General features: G+C 36.3%; 1 protein-coding gene across 1 annotated transcript in view; it reads left to right on the top strand.

Moving 5' to 3' along the window:
- Positions 1–1,882, top strand: part of LOC308687501 (glutathione hydrolase 1 proenzyme-like) — a 30,378-nt gene extending 28,496 nt beyond the window's left edge. Inside the window, exons 13-14 of the mRNA XM_081360077.1 lie at positions 562–669; positions 750–1,882. Coding sequence (XP_081216203.1) covers positions 562–669; positions 750–893 — 252 coding nt within the window. The 3' untranslated portion in view covers positions 894–1,882. The remainder of the gene's footprint in view (positions 1–561; positions 670–749) is intronic.
- The last annotated feature ends 10,872 nt before the right edge of the window (positions 1,883–12,754 follow it).

The raw sequence follows: 12,754 nt of genomic DNA on the forward strand, positions 1-12,754 counted from the left end.
TCACCTACAGGTCTGGCATGCTCTTGATGGCAAATCTACACAGGTTCGTGTAAACGAACACTTTTCTGAAAACTGCAGGTGTGCACGATTTTTGAAAACGGAGAGGGTGAAATGTCTGTTTATGAAAATAGCCAGTCACGTGTAAACATAGCCTAAATGGGGCAGCAAACAAAGAGGGTAATGAGGGAGGACCCAATATAAACAACATTTAGATCCAAGCTAACTCGAAACTGCACGTTCACACAAGACAGCACACGAGAACGAACGAATGCTTATACCATGCGCTCACAACAGAAGGCAAACACTTAGAGCATGAGTGTCAGAATCTGGACACAGAACCGAAACCAAACTAGACCGAAGTCCGAACACCACCAGGACGAGACGAAAGCAGTGTCAGATCTCTGTCACCAAAACAAGAATAAACAGACCGCAGTTACAGAATAGGCCAACGGATAAGGTTATGGGTTTTAATAAACAATAGGTTTGTGTGATATTTAAACCTATTTGTCTTTTATCTAAAAAAACCCCTTTCCCCCTGTCCTGTCCTGTCTCTCATCCCAGGTGATCCTGAACTACCTGTTCTTTGACTATGACCTGAAGGAAGCTGTTAAAAAACCCAGATTTCAGATCAGACCAAATGTGACAAATATAGAAGAAACGTTTGATGAGGTAGGATTCTTACACTTGACAATTAGATTCAGAGAGTCAGAAAAGTGAGAAATATTAAAATTTTGTCTTTATGAATTCAGGGTGTAATTAAAGGCTTGGAGGAGAAGAATCATACAATAAAAAGTGATACTGAATTAACAGCGGTCCAGGCGGTTGTGCGAGAGGGGGGCAAACTCTGTGCTGAATCTGACGAGAGCAATGGCGGTCGTCCTGCTGGATACTGAGAACTGCTCCTGTGCTCACGCTGATGTTGTCAAATGTGTGTTTGATCCAGCAAAAGTAAAACCATTGTCTAGTGACAGATTCAGACTTGTTTGTTGGGGTGTTTAATGGGTGCCAATAAATCTTGAGCAGGTAACGTGCAAAAACCTGTTCATAACATTGTTTCAGCCATCCTGCATTATGATATCACACAGCTCCTAAAAATGCTAAACATTTTATCAGAAGTATTCCAGCTTCTCCATTTTTTAGCTTACCTATTGCTATCACTTATATTTTAAAATATGCTTAAAAAACTTCTGAATATACACTCAAAAATATATATGTGCCCTGTTGTAACCTTTAATGAATAGAGTTTTATAGTTGCATTGTAAAATAATTGTTTGACAATCAATAAAGTATGCTGTCAGAATTAGCCTGATAAGTGTTATTTTGAAAGGATTATTCATGCTTTTATTTCTGTATGACTAGATTATTGTAACTCACTGTATGAGGGTGTCAGTCAAGTACGATTGAATCGTCTTCAATTGGTTCTAAATTGCGTCTGCTAGTCTTTTAACAGGGACTCGTAAAAAGCAGCATGTAACACAGATTTTAGCCTCACTTCATTGGTTGCCTGTGCAGTTCAGATTTTATTTTAAATTATTGATTGTTGTATACAAAGCATTGCATAATTTGGCCCCACCATCCTTAGTGCATCAACATCAAATCAGATGTTCATTCCAAGGACTAGATTGAAACTGAGTGTTGATTGGGCATTTGCTGTAGCAGCTCCAAAGCGCTGGAATAATCTGTCTTTACATCTTAGACTGGCTCCCTCTTTAGGTTATTTTAAATGAAACCTGAAATTACATTTGCTAGGTTAATTGGCAAGAGGCTCTTCACAGATGTTGTTAGTCATTGTTTTGTCTGAAAGGACATTTTATTTATGTAATTTTATTGTGTGACTGTACAACACATTGGTCAACATTACGTTGTTTTAAGTGTGCTTTATAAATAAATAGATAAATAAAAATAAATAAAGTGTTGTTCTGTCAATGTAACATTAACATGAGTCTGCATGGAAGATATATATTTTTTTTCACAGCCTACTGATTTACTTTTAGTGGGCCAGGGGAGTTTGCAGAAGACATTTGTCAGAAAGGGAGTCGTAGATCCTATTGCAAGAAGGCAGTTTATTGACAGACAGGACAGCGGATAAAACTCAGAAGGGACAGTCAATACACTGGTGGACCCAAAGCAGCGATCCAAAGGAGAGAGAGATGAGGAGACAGGAATCAAACACAGCGTGGTAACTCAGACCGGACAGCTGGTTGAAGAAAACTCAAGGATGATGCTTCTTGGAAGCACAGATGAATTGCAGGAGTGACTCAGCTTGGAACTCAGATACAGGAACTAGGTGAGAGAACAAAACAAGAGTGAAGAACCGACACCAAGCATATCTCACTCCGGCTAGATATAGGCAGCTGACTAGCTGCAGCTGAATCACTGATTGAGTGATCAGCTGGTTAAACAAGCCACAAACAAGCCATCACATTCACAGACTCAACAGCTACAAACACACCCGACAAATACGCAAAATGAACACACGGATCTATGAACCGTGACACATTAAATCTGTGAAGATCTCAGCAGAGGAGGATTACACAACTCCACAAACAGCATTACCAGCTTCACTTATTACTAACCAGACTGACTTTATTTCTGTCAGACGTCTACAGAAGATCTTATTTAGAATTAACAGAGGTTTAACTCTAATGTGTTTCATTTGAAGTCACCATAACAGTGATCAGTGTTTCCATTAGTTGAGCTCTTAACTCTTATTATATATTTTGTTTTTTTTTGGCCGTTGTGACAGTGTGTTTGTCAAACACTTTTGCAGCAGCAAAGAAAGCTAAAGTGAAACGAGATCAGGTGATGATGGTTTCCTGTTGATGGTTTTATAATCATCATGAAATAGACTGATTCACTGAGGTATTTTGAATCTAACAATTGTGTTGTACCAATAATATATTCACATCACAAACCCTGTGTTACTGCAGCATGAGATCCAGCAATATTATAACAATCAGAAGATTTTAACAAGCATGAGCATGAAAAGTAAATCTACGACGACACACAGATATCAATAATCAGCACATGAATCTCAACAACCCTTTTTAAAATTTAAATGGATCATTTTATACACATTCTCTGCTGTGGAGATTCAACTGATGAGACAGATGAGGATGATGAGAATGATGACGATGATGATGAGGATGGTGATGTTGCTTCTGGAACTTTTGTATATAAAAAAAATGAAACAATGTATTTCTAAAGGATGTTTTTTTTTTTTTTTCACACACAGAACTTGACATCTCTTTTCAGCTTGTTACTGATGTCTATCACACATTGACTACCCAGAATTCATGTTTGCTGACACACAGACACTAAGAAAACAGAATCGTGAGCTGTTAGTTTGAGTTTCCAGAACTGAAGCCTGTGGTTTCACACTGAATAATACAGTGTCAGCAGAGTTACTGATGAGCACTGTTAAACTGCAGTTAAAAAAAAAAAAATTATTGTAATATGTGTCCAAATTAACACACTAATGCTGCAATGCCAAACACTGTAGTATTACGAAATTAATTATTTCTTAATTGCATTATGATTCATATCACAGAAAAAATCATCCATACCTGTAATGCTGATGAAGATCTTGTGTCCTTGATCAGACTGAACTCCACACCAGTATTCTGAATCTTCTTCAGTCACATGACTGATGCTTCCCGTCAGGAGCTGCTGTTCTCTGTCATCATACAGCCGGATCTTTCCCTCATCCCTCCATCTTCTGCTCTCCTTCACAGACGTCTCTTTAGCACAGAGATCAGCTCCAGATCTCCAGCACAGAAACTTCACATCACGAATGTGGGATTGTGGGTATTTGCAGCTGATGTTCACAGATCCTCCTGCAGAAGCTGATAGACTGATGCTCTTCACACAACAATCCTCTGTTTAAGATCCAGATAAAGTGCAGCAATGTTACAATCACCAGATATATTCATGGATTCTGTCAAATAATGCATAAATGACTGAAAGCAGCTCACCCTTCTTAATGTCCAGATTAAACTCAGAGAAGAAACTGTAATCTTCAGAAACTTTGACTATAATCTTATATTCTCCAGAGTCGTTCTCATTCAGATCTCTTATAAACAGAAGTAAGAGTCCTGCAGATCTGTCATTATAAATGGAGAATCGTCTGTCATGTTTCCATTCTGCTCTTCTGTTAGTGTTTATTACAGTAAAACACTGATCTGCAGTTTTACAGACGTCTATTACAGGATTCGTGTGTTGCATCTCATATTTGTAGTTTATAATGACGTTTCCTCCTGAATATCCCATCACTGTCCTGATTTGTTGACCTGAAAAACAGTTTATTTTACAATGTATCTTATTTTTGGCCTGCACAATCATTTGCATTGTAATGTCGTGTCTCGCACACTTCCTCCCTTGGGTTTATTTTATTCAAATTTCCTGCGCAGGGAAAGTTATTTCCCTCTCCACCTCCAATAAAGTGATGGGTCGATGAGACCTTGTACCTAATGGTGCGTTCAAGTCATCTCGTATAGATCATATTTACGAGTTGAAAGCACATGAACACCACCACAATGCCGTAAATACCAGTGGGAAGCTTGGGATTTTCTCTAAACCCCGATCTTTACGAGTTGGGTGCGTGTCACTGAGAAACAGAATACCACAATACTTAAAGGTATTTAGCAGTGATATTGTCAGGCTTTTCTATTTACAGCGCAGTTAGCTAATTGCCTGCACAGGATATGATGGCATTATAATATAACAATGCACCATGTAACATTTCTAGAACAAGAATTTAAGAACCTTACTGTGTTTTTGTGTAATTATTTAAGAGAAAGTACTCCGCCATCTCTTACTCCGACTTGAACGCACCTGCCATCATAATTCATATTACAGTACATTGTATTTGCTATTATTATTATTATTGTTATAATATTATACCATTTGCAATTATCAATCTAGTATTGTTATGCTGTTAAATTATTGTACTATTCAGTCACTATTTACTTATTATTTTTTTATTGTCTATATTCTGTCATTGATATTTCATATTCTATTGTTATTATTATAGTATTATACATAAACTATATGCTATTATCAATATATAATTATTATATTATTGTACTTATGTAATTACACAATAAGAAAACTTTATTTCATTTAATGTGAAAATGTAATTATATCTCAGTATGGGGGTCTTCACAATTTTTATTTATCAGTAATACATGACAAAGCCTTTTCAAGCTTTGATAATTCCTTATATTTTATAAGTCTAACTATCTAGATTTTGAATAACTATAGAGATAGAACTTTTAGTAGGCTACACCACGTAAAAACCATTGAAATCGGTTGATAAATGTAAACTTTATTATTGTTTTTATCCAGAAAAAAAGCAGCTCACCCGTTTACTTGCATTGGTTTACAGCGCAGTCTTGCCCTCAGCAAATTGGCAGACGCGTTGACGCTTTGACGCAGCAACGCTCCAAAACGGCCAATAGGGCGTCTATGTATTTATTATGTTTATGCCTTGTACCCTATGTCTTTTGCAGTGCCCTCCGAGTTCGCACTGAACACGTACGAGTACGGACTGGAATCTCACTCAAGATGGCGGAGTAGTCTACCTAGTGTAGTCCACTTCTCAGTGCACTGACGGGCGAATGAAAACACCTCAAGTCACCTTACCTGACCAGAAAACAAAGTGAAACGGAAGAGATGCCAGTCAGGAGATAACAAAACACATATCCAGTGTAGGCTATTTAACTCCGATATATGCTGTGGTGAGTTCAAAAGTTATTCTTTATGTTATAATGTAGGCTACAATAGAAATACGCTGTCATTTACTGTAGGTTTCTCCATTTCCTTACAGATGATTTCAAACCGGACGATATTGAATGTGCAAATAGAAATGAAAACATTGATAGTGTTGGCGCGCTTTTCTAAAATGATGTGTTGAAAACAAAACAACCTGTAAAAAGAGATGTTAAAAATGACACGTTTTGTAGATTTTAACACATGTAGTGTGTGTGCTCAGGCACAGCACATGTTGTGTCAAATTTAACACACAACCTGTGTCGTTTCTTAACACATCTCTGTTTTAAGGACTACACATTTTGTTACCTTTAACACATCTAATGTGTTAACGTTATAACGTTATTCCTCTGACACAGAAGTGTGTTGAAACCTTTTACACAATAATGTGGTAGCCTATAGTTACACAACTTGTGTCAGATATTACATGCTACTGTTGTCGGTGTATTGCTACAGTTACTTCCTGTGTTTACAACTGAGTGTTTGGATGAAACTGAAACATATTGTTAACTTGTTTTTATGGAGTCCAGTGATGTTTAATAAAGAGTTTGAACATTGTATTACCTGGATGTTTTAGACATCATTAATCTACATAGACAAGCTCTTATTGAGAATTAACAGAGGTTCAGAGGTTTGATGTTTCATTGAATGTTTTAATTGAAGTCACCAGAATCGTGATTAATGGCTACTTTATTGAATCTCTTGACCCTTTACTCTTCTTTTAGTTTTTCTCTGGCTGCTGTTACTGTATTTTAATAAAACACATTTTTTTATGGCGAGAGAAAATTAGATCAGATGTTTGAATGTTTATCAGAACAATGAAAAAGAGACATGATGTTATTGGCTGCCAACAAACACCCGTTAATCTTTAAAGGTGGGGTATGTGATTTGCAGAACCTCAAATGGTCCTACCTTCTTTCCTTTGACTACACCCATTCAAAGAACATGGACATGGATGGGGGGATGGTACGACCGTTTGATTGACGCACTTACTGTCCAATGATTCTAGGTGGTCTTGGAAATGATTGGCTGGAGTTTTTCGAGTCCTGCCCGTTCCACAGATGATTAAATTGCTTAATTTTTATTTCAGTGCTTCTAACTCAGTGGCTGTAAGTGGGTTAGGAGTAGGATTTTAAGTGATTTTGAAAAAATGGCCAAAAAAGAGAATTACATACCCCACCTTTAAGATTTTATATATTTTTATTTAAAAAAAATTAGAGCTTTTTATGGGATTTTTTTCATAAACACAAACTGCCCTCCATCCAGTGCTATTCAGAGTAACATTTTAACACGCACTGTGTATTAAAAATCTACACAACATGTGTCAAAATACCATCAACACATGCTGTGTGTTGTTTTTTAACACATCTCAGAGGCATGGGTTATAATACGCCCTAGAATAGTTAATTATTATTTTCTCATTAAAAGTAAAGATGTTGGTTTTTATGAGAAAATGTAAAATGCACTTTTTGTTAAACGTGTAGTTTAGATAACTAGATTTGAATTTTATTGTATTATTACTTGCAGAGGTGTAGATTCCAGGGGTCAGAAAGTAAAAGTCCTGCCATATATTTATTCCACCCATGAACTCATCACAGCAAAAACTCCAGTGTTAAATGAACTCTCCTCTGAGTTTATTTGGCTCCAGACTCAAGAGTGTTAAAGTTAATGAGCTAATTAAGTGATTGATTGAGTGATGATTGACCATTATTGAAGACACCTGATGTTAACAAGCAGAATCACTGAAGGAGAAAAATCACAATTTTAGACACCGTTATGGAGATTAGTGTTCGATTTAGTTTAGATTTAGTCAAATGATTATCTTTAGATTTTGTTCGGCTGTTGATCTGAGTTATTACAGCCAGATGAACAAAAAGAAAAGTTGATCAGGTGGTGTTGGTTATATTTGAACATGATCATAATTTGATCTGAATCACTGAACTCAATTAGAGCCTAATCTCTGACTTAAATGTATATTGGTCATTACAACATCACAGTAATTTCACAGATTAAGTTCCAGATTTTTCAATAATTCAAATTATTTCTTAAAAGTTGTTCTGATAAAGAAAAAGAAAATCTTTCTTTAAGGCACACACAGACATCAAGATTCAGTGTATGAATCTCAACAATGGTGACAAAAAGAATATTCAATTAGGAAACCAAGACGATTCAGATCATAATTTATTCATACCGCAATGCATGATGGGAGCCATGGATGAGTTTTGATTGGTGGCACCCAGAATGCACTGCAACATGCTTTATTATTGTCACCATTGTTGAGAATCACAGGCTGATTCTTGGTGTCAGAGTGTCCATATAATATAATTTTTCAAAGTCTTTTGATCAGAACAACTTTCAAGAAATCTTTCTGATTACATTGAAAATGATTAACATAACATAATATTAGAATCACAGGCAGCTATAATCAACAAGGTAAACTTCACTCTCCAAATGTGTTTTGTGATTCAGGTCAAATTATGATTATGTCAAAACATAACCAACACCACCTGATCAACGTTTCTCTTTGTTCATCTGAGAATTATAACTCAGATACAACAGCCAAAAAAAAATCTAAAGTTATTAGTTTAAGGGTCAAGAGCCCAACTAAAGCAAACACTGATCACCATAATGGCAACTTAAAAAAGAGATTTTCTCCTTCAGTGATTCTGCTTGTTAACATCAGGTGTCTTCAATAATGCTCAATCATCACTCAAACAATCACTTAATTATCTCATTAACTTTAACACTCTTGAGTCTGGAGCCAAATAAACTCCCAGGAGAGTTCATTTAACACTGGAGTGTTTGCTGTGTGAGTTCATGGGTGGAATAAATATATGGCAGGACTTTTACTTTCTGAGCCCTGGATTCTCCACCTCTGATTACTTTTGTTAACTTAAACTTATTAGATAGCCTATAAAGTGGGCCGTCCCTGATTTATAAAAAAAAAATCAGTTTCTAAATTAAGAACATACAGAATATTAACACATATTATCAAAAAACATATTTAACAACCCAAATTATAAATTACCATGTAATATGTAGGCTAATAGGCTACATCCTAATAGGCTACATCCATGTGTATTTTACAAATACAAATGTATTATTAATTAATTTGATATAATTTGTCATTAGTGATACATGTAAATGTCTGTTGAAATGTTAAATATTATATGTGCTTACGTGTCTTTCATCTAATTTATAGCCGCCTACATTATCATTTGCATTGTAATGTCGTGTCTCACGCACTTCCTTCCCCGCGTTTATTTTTTTCAAATTTATTGTGCAGTGGTATAGCCTAGGGCTAGGCTATGAGTAAAATTAATCAGTTCACTCAATGCATGCGCAAAATATAAAACAACTGATAGAACATGTTGTGTTGACATTCAATTGGATGAAATCTTGATTAATTAATGATTCATGTAATCTTGATGAAACATTAAAAATGTGACTATAACACATGCAACAACGAGGCTAATAAATATTGAATGAGGAACATTTCAAATGGTAACCATATTGTACAATGTTTTGCTGTATAAGCTTTCACTAAACACTTAAAATTAACTTTAATTGTGTCCATATTTTAAAGCTTTATGCTCTGCATCTAAATTTTGCTCCTCACATCCTTTCTTCACTCCACAGATTGAATGTCTAATCTAATGCCTTGACTTCCTTTCTGCTCTTTCTTTCCGTTACTTGAGTTTCCTGACTGCACACTCATTTTTGTTTTCTAATAAAAGTTGATTTTATATGTCATGTCAACTATAAAATAACCAGTGGATGTAAATTTGTTTATTGAATTTGAGTATAATTTAAGTTAATGGTTGTTAATTGTACCTGAATCTACTGAGTTCTCCTTTGAGGTGTGGAGCAGAACGCAAAAATGAAGTATACCCAGGCTTTAAGACCATTGAGCACAGTCCAATCAAGCTTAAATTGCCCACTTTACCTGACAGCCCTAACCTGCATTCAAATGCTTGTTTGCATCCTAATTTCACTACAGACTCTGCAACAGCGTTAAGATTGAGACGGAGCAGTCTTCTGTTTGCAATGTGCACGAGCGCACAAGAGAACACTGGTCATTTCCGACACTTCCGCCTGAGACTACAAGCTATCACATATAAACATTTTATATTATGATTTTTCTTGGTAATGTGACGTAAAGGGTTCACTATATTGTTCTGACTTGCAAAAAACAAACAACAAAAAACCACTTGTGAACTGTACCCGAGTCCGCATAAAAAGGGTGATCTGGGATATGAACACAATCATACTAAATTGTTGAAGTGACCCGCTATTGATGATGAATGATTCGATAAAAAGTGTGTGTGTTCTCACTTTCCTGACAAGCGTGACTAACACTCAGCAAACAGAGAGAATGTAGATATTTCTGCTCAACTTCAGCAGAAATTGACTCCCGAATGAGAGACGGTATTAAGCAGCCCGGCATTGGCACATGCCTTTATGCTTAGTGGCATCTGGTTGTCTTTGGCATGTGCCAGTGGATAGTGGCATGTGCTAAAACAGTGTTGGTGCAAAAATAGTATTTTAAATTACTTTTGGAAAAATACGTAATAAAAATCTTAATATTATTGTTCTTTCTGTTAATACAGTACAGTGAATCATTTGAAAGTGAAAGTAATTTGCATCTTGGAAAGTTTAGCATTATGTAATTTAAAATAAAAGAAAACATAATGCCCTCATCTAAGGACTTTTTTTTTTTTTTTTTTTTGCATATCCTAATGATGTTATGAGGGTGGAGGTAGAGACGAACCCAAAAGCAGAACGAATGCTCAGACACAGTTTATTGTGACAAAACAGAGAAAACAAAACCCACGAGGGGGCAAAACAAGGGCAAGACAGACGAGGGATGACTAAACTAGACTAACACTAGACAAACTAGACTATAACAGAAACAGGATCAAACATCTACTTAGACAAGACTCTCAACAGATTTACTCACGGACAGATCTCACATTGATTAACATCACCGCAGTATTCACAATGAACCGACACAGGACAGAAAACATGAGGGGATTAAAAAGGGAGAAACTAATCAGGAACAGGTGACACAGGTAAAGCAATAATCTAACCAGGGACACAGGTGAAACAATAATGACTAAACAAGGGTAACAAGGGGGCGGGGTTACATGACGAGACAACGCAAGCACATGGCCAAACAAATGGCCATGTGCTGCACATGAAACATGGGCCTGTCATGATCCTGCCTCAAGACCAGGGAAAATCAGAGACAAGAAGGCAGAATCATGACAAATGATGCCTTCATCTTTGAAAATATTTTTTGTCTTGCAAAATATTTTTTGTCTTCATTATGACAAAAAAAAAATTTGTCTTCATTATGACAAAAAAATAATATTTTTTGTCTTCATTATGACAAAAAAAATAAACATTTTTTGTCATAATGAACTCAGACTAATTTCCCGCTAATTCTTTTTTGTAAATTGAACTCTGTGTAAAGGATTGTGGGTGATTGGAGGATATGAAGGATACACTTGATGCATCCTTTAAAACAGACTGAATGATGGATGAAATCAAAATGAAAGCTGCTTCCAAGTATCCTTAAAACTGAGACGGCTTTACTAAAATATAGCCTTCTGATTGAGAAACACACTGAAGTGCCAGTGCAGGACAAAATAAGATGCAAGCACAAAGTGTTTAGGGTCATAATCAGATATTAGTTTTCCATCTGCAAGCAGGAGGTGTTTGAACTCAGAACTAGAAGTGTAAGACTGAGTGTTACAAATTTTGAAGAGCAATGGAGCTTAAAAGTTACTGTTTTAATACATGAATCTGAGAGATGAAACTTGATTGCCAATGTTACTGTAAATTTGTTTTCATTGTCCTTTTGATTATAATTAACAGATTAAGGCCTTAAATCAAGACAAAGAGAAGGGAAACACAACTCCAAAATGCATCACTGTGAGGAGAGAGAGGAGGACGGAAAGGAGAAAGAAGAGTGTGGTGCAGGACCCAGCTGTGTGTCAATGAAGAGTGATCAGTCCATGCACAACCCTGTTACTTTCACCTCTGACCTCAGGTACAGTACGATACCCATGAATGTATTTGATAAATGCTTTCAAAACAATTTACCATGCATTCAAGCTACCCAGTATTACATGTTGGGACAACAGATTGATAGACAAACAGTAGATGGGTCCAAAATTTGATCAAGCTGAATATAGTTTTAAAGCAGCTTCACAGAACACCTTATTGCCTTAAAGGGTTAGTTCACCCAAAAATGAAAATTATGTCATTAATGACTCACCCTCATGTCGTTCCAAGCCCGCAAGACCTCCGTTCATGTTCGGAACACAGTTTAAGATATTTTAGATTTAGTCCGAGAGCTTTCTGTCCCTCCATTGAAAATGTATGTACGGTATACTGTCCATGTACAGAAAGGTAATAAAACATCATCAAAGTAGTCCATGTGACATCAGTGGGTTAGTTAGAATGTTTTGAAGCATCGAAAATACATTTTGGTCCAAAAATAACAAAAACTACGACTTTATTCAGCATTGTATTTTCTTCTGGGTCTGTTGTCAATCCGGGTTCACGACTCCGCAGTGACGCTGCTGACGTGTTATCTGGTGTGCCTGAGCTTCGTTTACAGTCTGAGGGAGATGCACGCTGTATTCAAGCTATTCTACATTGTTCCTCTTTTTCGAAATCCTTAGATATGTTTGCGAAGATTGTTTTGTTTACAGTGTGCGTCTGTAAACGAAGACTGTAAACGAAGCTCAGGCGCACCAGATAACACATCAGCAGTGTCTTACATCAGCAGCGTCACTGCGGAGTTGTGAACCTTGATTGACAACAGACCCAGAGGAGAATACAATGCTGAATAAAGTCGTAGTTTTTGTTATTTTTGGACCAAAATGTATTTTCAATGCTTCAAAACATTCTAGCTAACCCACTGATGTCGGATGGTGATTTGAATTACATAATCAAAACAATATGAAACCAGTTT

The sequence above is a fragment of the Scardinius erythrophthalmus genome (genome assembly GCF_964197995.2).
Source record: "Scardinius erythrophthalmus genome assembly, chromosome: 3".
Lineage (NCBI taxonomy): Eukaryota > Metazoa > Chordata > Actinopteri > Cypriniformes > Leuciscidae > Scardinius > Scardinius erythrophthalmus.